Source organism: Carlito syrichta, unplaced genomic scaffold (assembly GCF_000164805.1).
Source record: "Carlito syrichta isolate Samal-C Ts95f unplaced genomic scaffold, Tarsius_syrichta-2.0.1 Scaffold305012, whole genome shotgun sequence".
In the NCBI taxonomy this organism is placed as follows: domain Eukaryota; kingdom Metazoa; phylum Chordata; class Mammalia; order Primates; family Tarsiidae; genus Carlito; species Carlito syrichta.
Genome location: NW_007249108.1, coordinates 111203 through 128678, shown reverse-complemented (window position 1 = coordinate 128678; position 17476 = coordinate 111203). Strand labels below are relative to the sequence as shown.

The 17476-nt window shown below is 59.8% G+C and overlaps 1 protein-coding gene across 1 annotated transcript; it reads left to right on the top strand.

Annotated features, from left to right (window-relative positions):
* The first annotated feature begins 3659 nt into the window (after positions 1-3659).
* SLC6A7 (solute carrier family 6 member 7) lies at positions 3660-17048 on the top strand. The gene is made up of 13 exons (XM_008061048.1): positions 3660-3847; positions 5335-5466; positions 5629-5863; positions 7459-7597; positions 8876-9010; positions 10304-10407; positions 10521-10645; positions 11177-11289; positions 11466-11597; positions 12246-12345; positions 12553-12653; positions 13361-13528; positions 16652-17048. Exons 1-13 carry the CDS (start codon positions 3685-3687, stop codon positions 16859-16861), a joined length of 1857 nt encoding a protein of 618 aa, XP_008059239.1. The 5' UTR covers positions 3660-3684; the 3' UTR covers positions 16862-17048.
* Positions 17049-17476: the final 428 nt, after the last annotated feature.

Genomic DNA, 17476 nt, shown 5'->3' with positions numbered 1-17476 from the left:
GGGGTGGAGCGCGGAGCGCCCTGAGAACAGGTGTCTGCAGCCCGGGGCGCGGGCAGGGGCGGCTGGGGCCAAGCCCCGTCTCTCCCCAGCTTCCCGGGGTGTGGGGGACTGGAAGCGCTGAGCGCCAGCCGGGAGCTGGACGGCTTTCGGGTGGGGGTGGAGCGGGGTGTGCACCCTGCCCTCACCTGTGCGCCGATCGCTGGGCCTCCCCACAGCCCGCGGGGACCCTCCGACTGTCTGCGGCTCCCCTGAGACCATCCTTGCTTCCTCCCCAAGCTGGAGGTTCCCCCGCTGGGACCCGGGCAGCCCCTCCGGAGGGCTGGGGGAGGGGCAAGGGGAGGCCAAGGATGTAGGGAGGAAGATGGAAGGTGGTAGAGGCCGGGAGGAGAGGCAGCCACAGGCCAGAGGAGAGGCGGTGGGAGCCCAGACCTCAGCCTCCCAACCTGCCTGCTGGGACTGGGCCTCACCCCCAAGCTGTGAATGTGTGTGGAGCTGGGATCCTGGGGCAGTTTTCTGGCTTTTGGCTGGAAAGCTCTAGCACTGGTGAGGAGTCAGCCCTCCTGGGTACTGTTTGTGTGGCTGCAACCTGCCCTGTGGCTTTGGACAAGTTCCTTCTTTAACCTGAAGTGCCTCTGGCCAGTTGCCAGCAGGATTTGCTGGAGGGGGAAGACTGTTGTCAGGGGCTGGTGTTATCAGTGCCCCCCCCCCACACGCGCACACACACGCAGTCACACATTCACACACTCTCACTCACTCACACACTCAGACTCATTCATTCCAGCTCTCTGCCCTTGGGCAGCCGGGCTTGGTAAGTGTATCTTTTTTATTCCGACTGGAGCACTTGCTGGACACTGGGCTGGGAGTTGAACAAGCCTTACCTCGTTTCATCTTGCAGCAATTCTGGGGGCTAGGTTTTGTGATCTCCACTTTATAGACAAGGCAACAGGCACAGAGGGGTGAGGCCGGCTCAGCAAGCTAGACCAGCAGGGCAGAGGTGAGCCACCTCCTCTCAGGGACCTCTCCCTTGGTCTCAAGGAGAAGGGACAGAGAGGGAGAAAATGCAGGCCTTGCAAAGAGGTGCATTGTTCAGAGGTGAGCACTAGACTGGGAGTCAGGGGATCTGGTTCCACATCTTGCTCCGCCCTTAACTTGCTGTCTGGCCTTGGGCTCATCCCTTCCCCTCCTGGAACCTGGTTGTCTCTTCCACATGATAAGGAACTTGAACTCCAGGTTCTGTTGCCTCTCTCTGTCCTGAAGGAGGTGTGAGAACCTTGGCTTGGGTGGTCCTGTGTCTCTGAGCCCCTGCTGTGGTGCCTACCTCTGCTGGTCCCCAAAAGCGAGGACGTAGGTCTGGCAGACTCAGGCGTGTGTTCCTGCGTGACCCTGGGGTGGGTGGTGGGGAACTCAGCATGGACACAGGCAGAAGCAGAAAGCAACCAGAAGCTCCAGCCTGCCTCATTGGTTTGCTTTCTTCTGTCTCCCGTCAAGCCCCATCCTCACTGTCCAGCCTCCTTAAGGGTCACCCCGTGGTGATGTGGGGGTCTCCCGAGGGGCTCTTGATTGGCTCAGCTTTGGAGGACCCCTTCCCTGCCCCTGGAGTCCAGGCAGCTTCCCTCCGATTGGGGGAGGTGAGGGAGGGGCAAGCTGGCAGCATCCTGCTCTGGGAACTCTTGTCGCCATGGAAACAGGGAGCTAGCCATGAGGGTGGAATGGGCAGCTTCTCTGGAGGTATCAGAGAAGCCTCATTACCAGGACCTCCTGCCGGCGGGCCTGAATGGGGCATGGGGGTCAGGGACAGGCCTGCCCCCACCCGGTGCCAGGAGCCTGTGTCACTGGCTGCCACTCCATCCCTCCTGGGGCTCACCTGGGATGGAGAGGTTCCAGAAGGCTGATGCCCCCCAGTAGCCATGGTAAAGGATATCAGGCAAGTCTGGGAACAACTGCTGCCCTCGCCCCAGCATGTCCAGTATCACAGCCAGAGAACTCAGGCATGTATTTGTTTCAACCTTGGAGCCTAGTTACTTAAAAGCAGCTTTTCCCAGGCTAGGCAGCGCAGTGAGACCTCGTCTCTACAAAAAAAATTTTTAAACTAGCCAGGCATGGTGTCGCCCACCTACAGTCCCAGAGACTGAGGAGGGTGGATTTCTTCAACCCAAGAGGGTGAGGCTGCGGTGAGCTGTGATTATACCCCTGCACTCCTGTCTGGGCGACAGAGAGAGATCCTCTACTAAAAAAACAAAAACAAAAACTAAACAAAAACCCCCATCTTTTTCATGTTCTGTCATTGTCACCATCACCCAAAATCAGGACAGGCTGGGCCTGTCAGCACTACCCCCAGAGTCCATAGCAAAACCACCTGTGGTCACCACCATCACTGAGGGTCTCCCAAGGGAGAATGCCCAAAGGGCTTCCCTTTTGACAGGGAGAAGGATGTCAGGGGCAGCTGCCCTCCGTTCCCCTCTGTGCCTTCATCTCTCCTCCAGGCAGAGATCAGGGCTTTCTCTGGAACAGATCAGGGCTTAAGTAACATCTTCCTGCTCATGAATCCAAATTCTCAGGCCTTGGGAGGCCCCCTTGAGCCACAGACACAGTCTAACATCTCCTGCGGGGGAACCCGAGCCCTCGCTATCCTTCCTCTCCATGCCCAGGACTCCCAGCTTCATCTTTCCTCTCCATGCCCAGAGTTCCCGGGTTCCTCCTGGAACCTCTTTCCTGAGCATCCTCCAGTCTGGCCACCTGCCCTTTGGACACGTGCCACATTCTGTCTTACTGTGCCCAGGACAGAGGAATGAAGCTCCCGCACTGGCGGGGGAGGACATAGGCTTCCGCATCAGGCTCTGGCTCCAATCCTGGCTCTCCCACTGGCCACCCGGTGGAAACTTGGGATGTCACGGTGCCTCTTTGAGCCTCAGACTTCCTTGTGATGGAAATGGAGCTTAGATCAGTGCTTAGCTCAGCGTCATCTTGAGAACAAGATCAGGCTATTTGAGTGAAATTTTTGTGGCAGGGAATACATCATGAGGGCTCAATGCACAGGAACTGGTATTAACATCATATCTGGCTGGAGCAGTGGTCCACACCTGTAATCTCAGCCCTGTGGGAGGCTGAGGCGGGAGAATTCCTTAAGGCCAGGAGTTCAAGACCAGCCTGGGCAATGTATCAAGATCCTGACACAACAAAACAAAGCAAAACAAAAAAAAATTAGCCAGGCGTGATGACTGCACCTGTAGTCCCAGCTACTTAGGAGACTGAGGCAGGAGGATCGGAGTCCAGGAGTTCGAGCCTGTGCCACTACACTCCAGCCTGGGTGACAGAGTACGACCCTGTCTCTAAAAAAACTGTTTTTTAGAGACCATCATATCCGTTATCATTATCCTCGTTAACACAGGACAACCCCTTGGCTTGACCTCTGTGTCAGCCAGACTGAGGTCAGGGAGCTTTGTTAGTGCCCCAGCCACCCTGCAGGACCAGTGAGCTTGTGGTCACCTAAAGCCCAGAGGCTGACCTGCACGTGACCAGGTTAGTCCAGGTAAGGGCGCTTGGTTATCCGGACTCATGGAGAGCCTTTCCATGTGGCCCCAGGCAGGGCCACGTTCTGGTCTTGGGGTTGCCGTTCCAGCCAGGCCTCACGCTTCTCCCCACCCCTCGGTCTCTCACCAGCAGCCCATCACCCCAGATCTGCTGATGACCCCCAGCGACCAGGGCGACGTCGACCTGGACGTGGACTTTGCCGTCGACCGGGGGACCTGGACGGGCAAGCTGGACTTCCTGCTGTCCTGCATCGGCTACTGCGTGGGCCTGGGCAATGTCTGGCGCTTCCCCTACCGAGCCTATACCAACGGAGGGGGTGCGGGCCAGGGCCCGAGGGGTTGTGGGCTCCCGGGTAGCCTCTGCCGCCGTCTCCCAGGTGGCTTCGGGCAGAATTGGTTGCCAGTGGTCTAGAGTCCCGGGGCTGGGGAGGGAGCTCCCCTGGGTTGTCCCTGTCATCATGCTCCCATGCCCTGGATGGCCACCCGTGGACTCCTCCCTGAGGCTGGTGGGCCGCGTGCTGGGCAGAGGGAGTGCCTGTCCGTGATTCCCATACTTGACTTCCTCCCCCACCCCCACCTCCTCCAGAGCCTGGCTCCGTCAATCACTCCCCGCTCTGAAACCCTCATCCTCCCTCCTCTGCCTCGTTCCTTCCGTTGGGTCTGCAAGCACAAAGTGTCTTCCGTCTTAAAAACGTTCCTATTGTCCCTACTTTCCCACCAAGGGACTCTCCAAGTCTCATGAGCAATCCAAGGGTTGAACCGTTGGCCCGGGCTTGCTGTGGTGGGTGCCACGAAAAAGAGGGGGTGACCCTCTTGGGGGGGTCACAGAAATGGGGGGTGACCATCCTGGGAGGGCACCAAGGAAATGGCAAGGTGGCAGGGCCTGGAGACCACCTTACCCACCCCTGGGCATGGGGGGCGAGGAGTGGGGAGGCGGATTCATGTCCCCAGCCAGGACCCCCGCTTCCAGGGCTGGGGGCCATCACCGGTGCCCTAGGTCTCCTCTGTCGCTTCCAAACGTTTTAAGGAAGCGTATGTTGAGAAAGTGAGAGAAATCCAAATCCAGCTAGAGGAAGCAAAGCAAGGCACATTTCTGTGACCAGGACGTACGGGACTGGAGCTGGCCTCTGGAACCCCAGGCGTGCGGTGACATCCGCAGTGTCTCTGGGCTCTCCCTCTCCCTTGCCCTATGCTGTCTGTGTGCTGACCTCGACAGGCGTCCCCCCTGCCGTCGGTGGGGGGTGGCCACAGACACTCGGCAAGGGCCTGGCCCTCCGCCGGTCTTGGCAACCACAGCGCCTTCCAGAGCTGCTCTGTCCGAGTGCACCCAGGCAGAGCAGCAGGGCGGGCCCCTGACAGGTCTGGCTTGGGCTGGGTGCCCATGGCAGGGGTGGCTGCTGAGAGTGCCAGGCAGCCCTTCTAGAGCCATATGGCGGTGGGCAGTTTTCTAAAGGAGACGCTGCTGGGATGGGAAGAGAAGGGGACGGAATGTTGGGCCCACGGACCACAGGTGGCAGCCACAAGTGTCTGAGGTGGGGGGAGGGGCTGAAAGACCGGACCGGATTCTGAGGCTGAGGAGGAAGCCCGCCCGCTCTCTCCGTCTCTCGTGTATTCGTTCACTCCCTTGGCGGGTGGTTCTGTTCTGGACACTGGGCCGCAGAGGCGAGTCCCTCCCTACCTGGGCATCCGTGATCTGGCACAGAGACAGACAGCCCCCCAGGGCCCACCCGGCCCGCTGCTGGCAAGGGTGGGTGGGGCCAGCGCTGGACCTGGGGACGGCCCAACCCCTGCCCCCCTCCCGCAGGTGCCTTCCTGGTGCCCTACTTCCTCATGCTGGCCATCTGTGGCATTCCCCTCTTCTTCCTGGAGCTCTCCCTGGGCCAGTTCTCCAGCCTGGGGCCGCTGGCCGTCTGGAAAATCAGCCCTCTCTTCAAAGGTGAGGCCTCTGTGGTCCCCAGGGCTGACGGGGCAGTGCCCGGGGGTGGCAGGGAGGCTGCCTCACAGTACCCCCAGCTCCAGGCGAGAGGGAGGTGGCGCCCAGAAAGGCACCGGCTCCCAGAGGCGCCCTCGGGCACTGAGCGGGCGTCTGTCCCCTCAGGTGCCGGCGCGGCCATGCTGCTCATCGTGGGCCTGGTGGCCATCTACTACAACATGATCATCGCCTACGTGCTCTTCTACCTCTTCGCCTCCCTCACCAGCAGCCTGCCCTGGGAGCACTGCGGCCACACGTGGAACACGGGCCTCTGCCGGGAGCACCGCGGTTCCCACGACGGCAATGGGGCCCTGCCCCTCAACCTCAGCGGCACCGTCAGCCCCAGCGAGGAGTACTGGAGGTCAGGCCCAGCCATGGCCACGGCGTGGGTGGCGGCGTGTGGCTGAGAGTGGGCGGGGCAGGGAGGCGCCGGCGTCCCCAGGGGGCTAAAGCACGCCCCAGAGATGGTCCCTAAGCTGGCGTCAGGGGGACTCTGGCTTGTGATCCCGGCTCTCTGCCCGCCCAGCTGGCTGACCTTGTGACCTCGAACAACTCTTGGCTTCTGTCACTTGATCTTTATCACGGGGACAATCACCGTGGGACTTCAGAAGGTGGTTGTGAAGGCATTTGGGCAGCTGGTTGCTGCTCAGGCCATGCCAGCTGCTGCTGCTGCTGGTGGTCATAGGAGCATTCCAGAGCCTCGATGTCCTTCTCCATCACAGGGGCTGACGGCTGTGCCGCCACACGGGATGTCATCCAAGGAGCCACTTACGCACCCATTTACCCTCTGTTTAAGAGTGTGTCGAACACCTGCTATGCCAGTAGGGAAAGCCCTTCCCATGGGGCCAGGACCACAGGCAGTGAGGACCAGCTCAGATCCATCAACTCGAAGAGACACAGCCGTAGAGAGGGAGGGGCCGTCATGAGAATTAATGAGGAACACGGGTCAAACCGTTCTCATGGGCCAGGTGCATGGCGGGTCCCAGGGGCGGCAGGTGTTGGAAGGACATGCCCTCAGGCTGTCCCCATGCCCCACTTTATGGCTGAGAAAGCAAGGCCCAGAGACCAGCTCAGTAGTTAGTGACTGAGGAAGTGTAGGCACTCAGGGATCCTGCTTCCTGGTCCTGTTCTGGAACATTCTAGAGTAGCCTGATCCCTGGGTAGAGACCATTGGCTGGCCAGGGAGCACAGACCAGATACCCCCGGCCCCTCACTTATGGATCATGGTTCTTGGGAATTTCCCCCACTTGGACCCCATGTCTTGAAGCGGTTTTGCCTCCAAGCTGTGTGTACTACATGGTACATTCGTTTGTCATTTGAGTCCATCCGAAGTGTTAGCACCTGCTGAGGCGGGTGTCTGGCCAGTGGGAAAGGACAGGCCTGGGCCTGCAGCTTAAGCTAACCAGTATGATGTGGACACTGGCAGCTACAGGGGTCTGCGTGGCAGAGCCATGGCCTCCTGCCTGCGTAGGACACGGAAGGTGCAGTCAGGGGGCTTCGCGGGAGGGGGCTTAGAGAAGGGACTTTTCCAAGGCTCAAGGAAACCACGAGGGAAGGTGAGGAGTCAGGGACTGGCACTAGGAGAGCCATGACCACCCCGGACCAGGGAGGCCGGGGAGGGAACCAAGGGGAATCAGAGCCTGGGAAGAAGGGCTGTCTGCAGGAGAAGGACACAGGTCCCTGACGGTGTGTGTACAAACACCAGACCCCTGGCTTTTCTCACACTCCAGCTCCCTGCTGCTGCCTCCCGTCAGCCAAACCCACATGGAGGCCAAAGAGGACGGAGTCTGGGCTGGGGCTGCAGAGGTCAGCCTCTGGAGACAGAGCTGGCCAGAGGATGGAAAGGAACTGGAGGGGTCATCAACAGCAGTGGGGCTTTGTGGGCTGGGCACATCGTGGCTCTATGTGCAGCCAGGTGGGGTGGCCAGAGGACGCTCAGACTTTTATCCTCTGCAGCCGCCACGTCCTCCACATCCAAGGCAGCCGTGGCATCGGCAGCCCCGGGGAGATCCGCTGGAACCTCTGCCTCTGCCTCCTGCTGGCCTGGGCCATCGTCTTCCTCTGCATCCTCAAGGGCGTGAAGTCCTCAGGCAAGGTGAGGCCAGAGAGGCCCAGGCCTGAGGATGGATGAAGGCTTCCTGGAGGAGGCAGGGCCTGGCCTGAGTCTGGAAAGATGAATAGACCTCATCTGGGAAGAGAGGAAGGGAGAGGGCATTGGAATTGAGGTTGGAGTACTGTCTAGAGAGATGTGGAGGGGAGGACGCCCAGCGGGCCAGGCTGCTTCCTAGCTACCAAGAAGTTTGCCAAGGCTGGCCTACGTGTTACTAGAGTGTGTTTTTACTCAGTACTTGGCATGTTGAAGGAACCCAGAGGGTTTATCAAATGCTTGGACGGTGGACATATGAGTCAGGGCTCTTTGAGATGCAAGTGACCTGAGCTTAGTGTCACACTAAGTTGGAAAGTCGAGAGGATGTGCTTCAGGCACAGCTGGATCCAGGGGTTCCGTGGGTGTTATCAGAAGTCTGGTCTCTCAATATGCTTTCTTCTGGGACTTCTCTCTGCAGCAGGGCTGCCCCTGGCAGCTCTAGGCTTTCATCTTAACTTGGTGAAGGGGTTGTCTCTTTCCCTAATCACAATATCCTAGAATTGAGTCTCACTGGGTAAGCTGGGCCGTGTATCCGTCCCTGAAATCAATCCGTGTGGCTGGGAGGGTGGAAGGCTCTGCCGGCTGTGCTTGATCACATGCCCACTCCTGGCTCTGGGAATGGAGTCAGCCCCATTGAGGGAGAGCTGGGGTGCTCTTGTCTGAGGAAGGCATGCTAGACTCCAGGAAGGCCAGGCACCAGACGTTTGCTTTAGGCAGTGAAGGGATGGGAAGAGTAAACTTGGAAGCCTGAGTGGCTCCCAAGGTCGTTGATGAACTAGAACTTGTCCTTCAGAACTTGTCTGCAAAGTGCTGAGAAGTGTTTCCTGTGAGGAACGGAGCCATGGAAAGATGGGCGAGACGGCAGGGTGGGCCCCCTAGAGAGGGGGGAGCATGGCGGTGGTGAGAGCCAGACAGTGAGGACGCTGGGACCTGGCGTGTTTGCTGAGGGCCAGCTGAGGTTGGGACAGGGGGCGGGAGAGCGGAGGGGAGGGTGGGGATGTCCATGCCTGCTGGCCGTGGGTGGTGTGCGGGGCAGAGAGTGGGCCCGGAAGAGACTCCTGTAGCCACTGTGGAGATGGATCTGGGTGCCTTAGGGAGGCAGGTCTATCATGCGGTGCTGTCATTAGTCGTGCAGAGGGTGGAGGCTGGGACGGCGCAGGACGGAGGTAAGGACTTCCCAGGAGGCACGGTGGAGGGAAGGCCCAGCCTTGACCTTGCCGCCCGCAGGTGGTGTACTTCACAGCCACGTTCCCCTACCTCATCCTGCTCATGCTGCTGGTCCGCGGAGTCACGCTCCCAGGGGCCTGGAGGGGCGTCCAGTTCTATCTCACCCCTCAGTTCCACCACCTGCTGTCTTCCAAGGTGAGGCCTCAGGTAGGGTGCAGAGGGGTCTCCGGGGAAGGTGGGACAGACAGTAAGCCTCCCTGGGGAAAGCGGTGAGCCCAGCACCAGCGGTGCCTGGCCCCTGTGTGTCTTTGTCATTGATTAGTCTTTTTTTTTTTTTAGTTGAAGTCTCACTCTGTTGTCCAGGCTGGAGCGCAGTGGCACATTCACAGCCACCTCAGCCTCGACCTGCTGGGCTCAGGCAGTCCCTCTGCCTCAGTCTCCCAAGTAGCTGGAATTAGGGGCACGTGCTACCACGCCCAGCTAAGTTTTTGATTTATTGTAGAGATGAGGTCTCACCAAGTTGCCCAGGCTGGTCTTGAACCCAAAGGCTCAGGCAATCCTCTCACCTCGATTAGTCTTTTAAAAAAGATTTATACTTTAAGCGGATAGATAAACTTGTGCATGTTTATCACATACAACCTGGTGTTCTGAAGCATGTATGGATTGTGGATGCGTTCACTCTAATTAGCGTACGCATTGTCTCACGTGTCATTTTCATGGTGAGAGCACAACATCTGCCCTCAGCGTTTTTCAAGTATACAGTGTGCTATCGTTGATTACACATGACTCTTCACTTACGGTTCTTGGTAACCCTATGAAGTAAACGCTGTGTTCCCGTTTAACAGCTGAAGAAACTGAGGCCCCCACAGTTTGTGATCAACTTAAGGGCCCAAGCTAGGAAGTGGCAGAGTACGGATGCTTGTTTAGATCCCTGTGGCTCCAAGCCCCAGGGAGGGCGTTTGTGACAATGACAGCATTACTGGTGCTGATGACTGCCATGTGTTCCTCATGGAAGGGTGGCCTGCTGGCCACATGGCTCATGTGGTCCATGTGTTCTGACTCAAGCCTGACTCCCCGAGGGGTGGGCACTGTCTGACCCCTCATTACAGATAAGGGCCGTGCAGTCTAGAGGCCCATGTGGCTTGTCCAGGGTGCACAGCTAGGAAGGGCTGACGCTGGATCCGAGTCCAGGTCCCTCCACCCCAGGAAATCTGGGGGCTGCATGGGCTACTGGCAACACAAATCTCCTAGGAACTTTGCAGTGGGTGCTATGTCCTTCAGATCAGAGCCAAGCTTGGTGATTGTCTCCTAGATCCTGTGTGGGAAACTGAGACCCACAGAGGGGAAGTGTCTTACCATGCCCTGCAGTGCAGGTGGGGGCAGGGTGTGTTTCGGCTCACATCACTGTGAGCAGGCCCTTGACTGTGCTGCCCTGTGACCCCCCCCGCCCTGCCCCGCTGCGTCCCCTCTCTCCTTGCCCCGCCACAGGTGTGGATCGAAGCCGCCCTTCAGATCTTTTACTCCCTGGGTGTGGGCTTCGGGGGTCTCCTCACCTTTGCCTCCTACAACACGTTTCACCAGAACATCTACAGGTCAGTGCCTGTGGCCTCCCAGGTCTGGGGTGGAGTGGGAGGGAAGCACTGGCCGGGCGGGCCTGGTGGCGGGAGCCCGTCTCACCCTGGCCAGCACGGGCTTCTCCTGGCAGAGACACCTTCATTGTCACCCTGGGCAACGCCATCACCAGCATCCTGGCAGGCTTCGCCATCTTCTCCGTGCTGGGCTACATGTCTCAGGAGCTGGGCGTGCCTGTGGACCAAGTAGCCAAAGCAGGTGGGCAGAGCAGCGTGTGAGTGAGGGAGCGTCGGGCACGGAGGGACTGGGCCGGTAGCCTGGGTGTGGCCAGCAAGGTCGTTGTGTGTGTGTGCACATGTGTGCAGGCAAATGACCATGTCCCAGCGGGCTCTGGGTGCCCGTGTGCAAAGGGTGGTGTGCACATTCGTGTGCACAACCTGTGTCTGGAGGTAAGTGGGCTTCTGTGTGAGAGTGCTGTTTCGTGCCTCGTTTGTGTCCTGTGTGGAGATGTCTGGGCAAGCGGTGAGGGCACTAATGACCTTGTGGGTGTCTCGTGCCGGTGGGTATGCAGCAGTGTGTGTGCCGCAGGGTTGTTTGTGCACACAGCTGTGTACAGAAGAGTGTCTGAGGCTTCCATTTGGGTCTGTTTCTTCCTGCGCCCATAATAGCTCATCTGTTCCACAACCTGCACTCACCGGGCGGGCGCCCACAGTGTGTCCCGGGGCTGGCGGAGGGTCAGGTGTGAGGTGTGTGAGGACCCCAGGCTGCTGACCCCAGCGCTGGGCCCAGGCCCCGGCCTGGCCTTCGTTGTCTACCCACAGGCCATGACCATGCTGCCCCTGTCACCCTTCTGGTCCTTCCTCTTCTTCTTTATGCTCCTGACTCTGGGCTTGGACAGCCAGGTGAGCATGTGCCCTGCCGTGGTACCTTGTGACGCCTGTGTTCACATGCATGTGTGGACACGTGTGCATCTGTGTATGCATGCATGTACGTGTGTGTGGTGTGAACACACGTGACTTCTACCTGTGGGGGTGGGCGTGAGGTGGAACTCTGGCCCCACCCCTTCTGTTCCTCCCAGTTCGCCTTTCTGGAGACCATCGTGACAGCTGTGACGGATGAGTTCCCGTACTCCCTGCGGCCCAAGAAAGCGGTGTTCTCCGGGCTAGTCTGCTTGGCCATGTACCTCATGGGGCTGATCCTCACCACTGAAGTGAGGGCGCTGCAGGGGGTGGGCAGGGCGGGTGGGCAGGGCAGGCAGCTGGTCTCTGGAGTGGCTGGCAGCCCCTGAGCTATCTCCTTGTCCTCTCTGCAAGGAGCTTGGTCCCCAGCCTCTGTCTCCCAAGAGAGGCAGCCTGACCTTGCGACCAGGGTCCTGGCTGTGAAGTCTTAGTCTGAAGGACCTGGCTTCAAACCTTGCTGCCGCATTTGCTGAGGGGCTTCAGGACCTGACTTCCCCTCTCCGGACCCACCTTACCTCATCAGTTAAAGCGGGTTCAACAAAAGAGGGCTAGGCCGGGCGCCATGGCTCACGCCTATAATCCTAGCACTTTGGGAGGCCAAGGTGGGAGGAGTACTTGAGCCCAGGAATTTTAGACCAGCCTGGGCAACATAGCAAGACCCCCTTCTCCACAAAAACATTTAAAAATTAGTCAGGCATGGTGGCATGTGCCTATTGTTCCACCTACTTGGGAGGCTGAGGTGGGCGAGACTCAAATAAGATGAGGCCTAGAAGGCCCAGTAGGGTGCCAGCTCCTGTCCTAATATCTTGTGCCTCCAGCTGACCCATTTTGTGCCAGGGAAGGGGGCTGCAGCAGAGAGAGGGCCGGTGAGGGGCCCTGAGAGGTGGCTTGTATTCCAGGGGGGCATGTACTGGCTGGTCCTTCTGGATGACTACAGTGCCAGCTTCGGGCTTATGGTGGTGGTGATCACCACGTGCCTCGCCGTGACGCGGGTGTACGGTGAGAAGGGTGTGGAGGGTGGCCGTGACGAGGTGTACAGTGAGGAGGGCGTGGGGGTGAAGTCGAGACTCCTGCAGTAGGAGGGCGGGATCTGCCCTGGAGCGCCCTGCTCCAGTGGGTCCAGTTCTGGGGGGAGGCAGCTGGGTGGGGAGGGCAGCTGGTGCTGGGTGCTGGCAGGTGAGGCCATCCTGCTCCCTCCCCTCACAGGCATCCAGCGCTTCTGCCGGGACATCCACATGATGCTGGGCTTCAAGCCGGGCCTCTACTTCAGGGCCTGCTGGTTGTTCCTGTCTCCAGCCACACTCCTGGTAACTCCCTCCTGGGCGGGAGGGCAGCTGGCTGGGGCCCCAGGGTGGAGAGCGAGGCCCCTCCGTGCCATCGGGGAGGGCCTCCCTATCCCACTGTGGCACCTCTGTCAGGGCTGTAGGTGGGCGCCAAGCTCCTATCCCCCCTGGGTGCCCCAGCTTCGTGCGGGGCCTACACTTGGTTGGTGAGTGGGTGGGGTGTTCTCAGACCTCAGGGTATTGGGCTTGGAGGTTATGTTTCTGGTCTCGGTGCTGGAGCAGCTCATGGTAGGCTATCTGGGGACTGGGCTGCGCCTGGGGACCCCCCCAACACACACGCCCCACCAGGTGTGCTGCGGCATCAAGAGGGTGTCCCGAGCGCTCACCCTTGAATGTGCGGTGATTACATCATGGATGGGTTGAAACGGACAGTGCTGGGGATATTTACCCCGAAACTGGCTACGGAGCACGTCTCCCTCCCCCTTCCCCCTCCTCACCACCAAATAGCTTCCCCACCCCTCAGTTGCCCTCACCTCTCCTTCAGGCCTTAGTTTCAGGGCTGCCAGGAGCTGCGCTGGCCCAGGCTTTGTCGAGGCTCCGGAGATGGTTCCAGGACAGCATAGGACTCTGGTGGCTCTGGGCTGGATTTCCTCGGGCCTAGGGTCGCTCAGACCTGGGCCACCAAACCCTGGACCCACCCGAGGCCCTGGTGATGCAGAGTCTCCCCGCAGGCCCTGCTGGTGTACAGCATCGTCAAGTACCAGCCCTCAGAGTACGGCAACTACCGCTTTCCGCCCTGGGCCGAGCTGCTGGGCATCTTCATGGGCTTGCTGTCCTGCCTCCTGATCCCAGCCGGTATGCTGGTGGCCGTGCTACGGGAAGAAGGCTCGCTCTGGGAGGTGAGTCGCCTGCCCAGGCATTCTCACCCTCCTGACCCAGGACCCTGCCTGGAGGGCCTCACTCGGGCCGAGGCCCTTTTGGGTCTTAGAGTCCTGCCCGGTAGCACCTGATACCACCTGGGGCCTTGGGAGGGGGTGGCGCAGTCCAAAGACCACCCATGACAAGAGGCTGGTGCGAGGTCCCACTGTGAGTTGGGCGGGGAATCAAGACTTGAACTTGGGTCTCCTGCCCAGAGCTTTCCTCTGGAACTCAGGGTCAAACGGCGACACCCACCTGGCAGGGTGCTGCCACTCTTCTTCTGCGCCCAGGTGACCTGACAGAATGATGGTAGGAGCCCTGCCGGTGACCAGGGTTTTGGGGAAAGAGACCAAGCTGCCAGGCTCGGGGTCTGCAGGCCCTGAGCAGGGTGTGGTGACCCCTGTGGGACAGCGACAAGCTGTGGTTGTGGCGAAATCCTCATGTCTGAGCTTCAGGCACCCTCTGAACACTGAGCCCTTCCCTTCCATAAGAGCATGGCGTTCTGCAGTGGCAAGAGACTGTCATCGTGAAGAGAGCTTGAGGGAGCCTGATGGGGCCCAGAGAGCGCCTGGGGACCCCCCCGACACACATGTCCCACCAGCTGTGCTGCGGCATCAAGAGGGTGTCCTGAGCGCTCTCACATCCTTGAATGTGCAGTGATTACATCACGGATGGGTTGAAATGGACCGTGCTGGGGGTATTTACCCCGAAACTGGCTACGGAGCAGGTGTCCTCTCCCCCTTCCCCCTCCTCACCACCAAATAGCTTCCCCACCCCTCAGTTGCCCTCACCTCTCCTTCAGGCCCAGCCTGGGAAAGGCTCAGCCCCGCCCCCTTCCCAGGCAGAAGTGGGCTGTGGCCACCCCCCCACCTCTGCTCTGCCTCAGACTGCTGTGTGACTTGGGGCAAACTCCTCCCTTCTCTGAACCTCAGGAGTGCCCCTTTGCCCCTAAAGGAGCCTGTCTCTTTGCTTGAGAGCCAGGGTGTTGGCAGGAAAAGAAGGAGAGGAGCTGCCCAGGGCGGGGGCTCCAGTTCCCAGGAAGGTCGTGGGTGCTGGGATGCCTGGCTCCCCCACAGTCGCCGCCGGCTGTGAGCACTGCAAAGGAGTACTGCCCAGCTCAGGAGTGCCACCCTCAGAGACCAGGGCTTCCAGCTCTGACACGTGAGGATCGGTGTCAGCTGCCTGACCTTGAGCAACTTACCACGCCCTTCCGAACCTCAGTTTCTAATAAGGACAGGGATACCTATCCATAAGGCTGCTGTGAGGAAGAGGGGAAAAAAGGAGCCTATCAATGTAGTCCACATTGTGGCAGGCAGAAAAGCAACATATTTTGAAAGTTCAGAACGGGGTCAAATCTCAGGGCCGCCACTTCCCACCTGTATGACCTTGGCCGACATAACAAACCATTCTAAGCGTTAACGTTCAGATAATGTCTGTGGGGGTGGGGGAAAAGGTATTAACACCCCTTTAGTTAGGATTCTGTGAAGATTAAATAAGCTTGCCAGGCACTATGGCTCCTGCCCGTCGTCCCAGTGCTTTGGGACGCCAGGCAGAAGGATCACTTGAGCCCAGGAGTTTGAGCCTGCCGTGAGCTATGATTATGCCACTGCACTCCCCCTTGGGTGACAGAATGAGCCCCTCATGAAAAATAAGATAAAATCAAAAAGATTACAGAAGCCAACAGGACAGAGCTGGAGTATGGTGGGTGCTCAGTTTCAGCCCGGGGGTTCTCGGGGTGTTTGGACCTCAGAGGACATTTGGCAATGTCTGGATAGTTGGTTGTCTTGGAGGGAGACAGGGGACGAGGGAAGTGTTACTGTCACCTGGTGGGTAGAGGACAGGGAGGCTGCTGGACAGCTTCCCATGCACAGGATGGCCCACGGCAAAGAACTCTCCAGACTTAAATGTCGGCGTGCTCACACCAGGCTTGGTCTGGACACATTGTCCAGTCTTCGGCAGCTCTGAGTCCGGCCAGGGAGCTTGTGTTTTAATGTGGGAGGCAGACTATAGCAAGGTAAGGGCTGCACTTCACAAAACCAGAACAAGCCACCGACAGTCGCCAGTGGAGTGGTGGAGATGGCATTTTGTCCAGGGTAGCCAGGAGGACCTGTCTGAGGACGTGGCAGAGACCTGGCTAAAGGGACAGAGTGAGCCAAATAGGTTTCGGGGGGAGGGCATTCCAGGCGAAAGAATGGCAGGTGCACAAGCCCTGTGGCAAGGGCTGGCACATGAGAGCCGTGTGGAGCAAGGATGGAGGTGGCCGGGGTAGGGGGGTGGACAGGTGGGAGCTGGAGGCCACGGTGCCCACGGTGGATTCACTCCAGGTGGGCCAAGGGTCACTGCAGGTTTCTGAATGGCGTGGGATGTACTCTCAGTGCATGTTCCTGAGCGTCATCCTGCTCATACCCAGCTGTGCTGGCCCAGTCCGGGTCTTTCATGACACAGTGTCTCCCTCGAGCCACCCCCGTGGCTGCCTCTCATGGGGGCAGCCTCCTTCACGGGCCCAGGAGCTCTCTTCCTGGCGGGGCAGGCGGAGCGCTTTGGGAGTGTGACTTTGGAGGAGGGAACTGAATGTCTAGGCTTTGTCACGACCTTAGTCAGCTCCATCCTTCCACGGAGGCATGAGGGGCTCCCATGGGAAAGGTGGGGGCCAGGACAGACAGGAGTCCACTGCGAAGCCAGGCTGCCTCTGTTCCCGGGCCCTGGCTCCTTCCCAGCACCCAGCTCCTTCTGCCTTGATGAGAGGAGGGCTCCCGGACGAGCCTCTGGGCACTCAAGAGCCTGCCTCGGAGTCCTCACGCTCACGCTTCCCAGGCCCACCTGTCCCCAGCCCCCTGCTGAATGCACCTGTCAGGGCCCCACAGCCACCCTGAGAGGGTTCGGGATCCCCGGACCAGCAAGTGGAGTGTGGAAAGCCCAGGGGCGCTGCTGAGGCCGTCCAGTGTGTTGTGGCAGGGTGGGGCTCCCTTCCAGGCATGTGGCTCGCTCCCGCGGGGAGTCATGGAGCCCCAGGGTGCTGCAAAGACTCCCCCTTGCTGGATCAGGGCTTCTGGGTGCCCGGCCACAGCAAGCGCCCCCAGCACCGCCTGTTTCCACGGCCACAGCGTCTCCAGCAGGCCAGCCGACCAGCCATGGACTGGGGCCCGTCGCTGGAGGAGAACCGGACGGGCATGTACGTGGCCACGCTGGCGGGCAGCCAGTCGCCCAAGCCGCTGATGGTACATATGCGCAAGTACGGGGGCATCACCAGCTTCGAGAACACGGCCGTGGAGGTGGACCGCGAGATCGCAGAGGAGGAGGAGTCCGTGATGTGAGGCCGAGGCCCGCCCCCGGGAGCCCTGCCCGGCCCCAGCCCCTCTGTAGGGCCTGCAAGGGCAGCCGTGCCCTCTGGGCCTCTGAGAGGCTGTGGAAGGTGGCCATGGCGATGAGGGCCCCGGGTACAAGCCCCTCCTATGGTCTCTGACCTGCCTGGAGTCTCTGGTAACTCCCTCCACACACACAGACACACGTGTGCGCGTGCACACACACACAGACCCATTCAAAGCTGACAGTGCCCCAGCTCAGCCCACTTTACAGATGGAGAGATTGAGGCCAGAAAGGGAGCGACTGGCCCTGGGTCCTGCGGCAGAGGGAACTTGACTCCAGGCCTCCTGCCAGCCAGCTCCTTACAGCCACCCCACCTTCTCATCTCTGCAGGGCCCACCTTCTCATCTCTGTAGGGCCCCTTCTTTTCTTGGGGAGCCTGTCCCCACACTTCCGCACAGCTGGAATCTAGAGCTGGCGGGGGAGAGTCAGGGCTGCAGAGGCTTCTGAGGCCCCCAAGGCCTTGGGACGAAGGGTCACGTGAAGGAAGACCCCTGGTGCATTCAGGCGGGGTGGGCTTCCTGCAGGAGGTGGGAGCTGAAGGCCCTGGAGGATGGGAAGGTTTG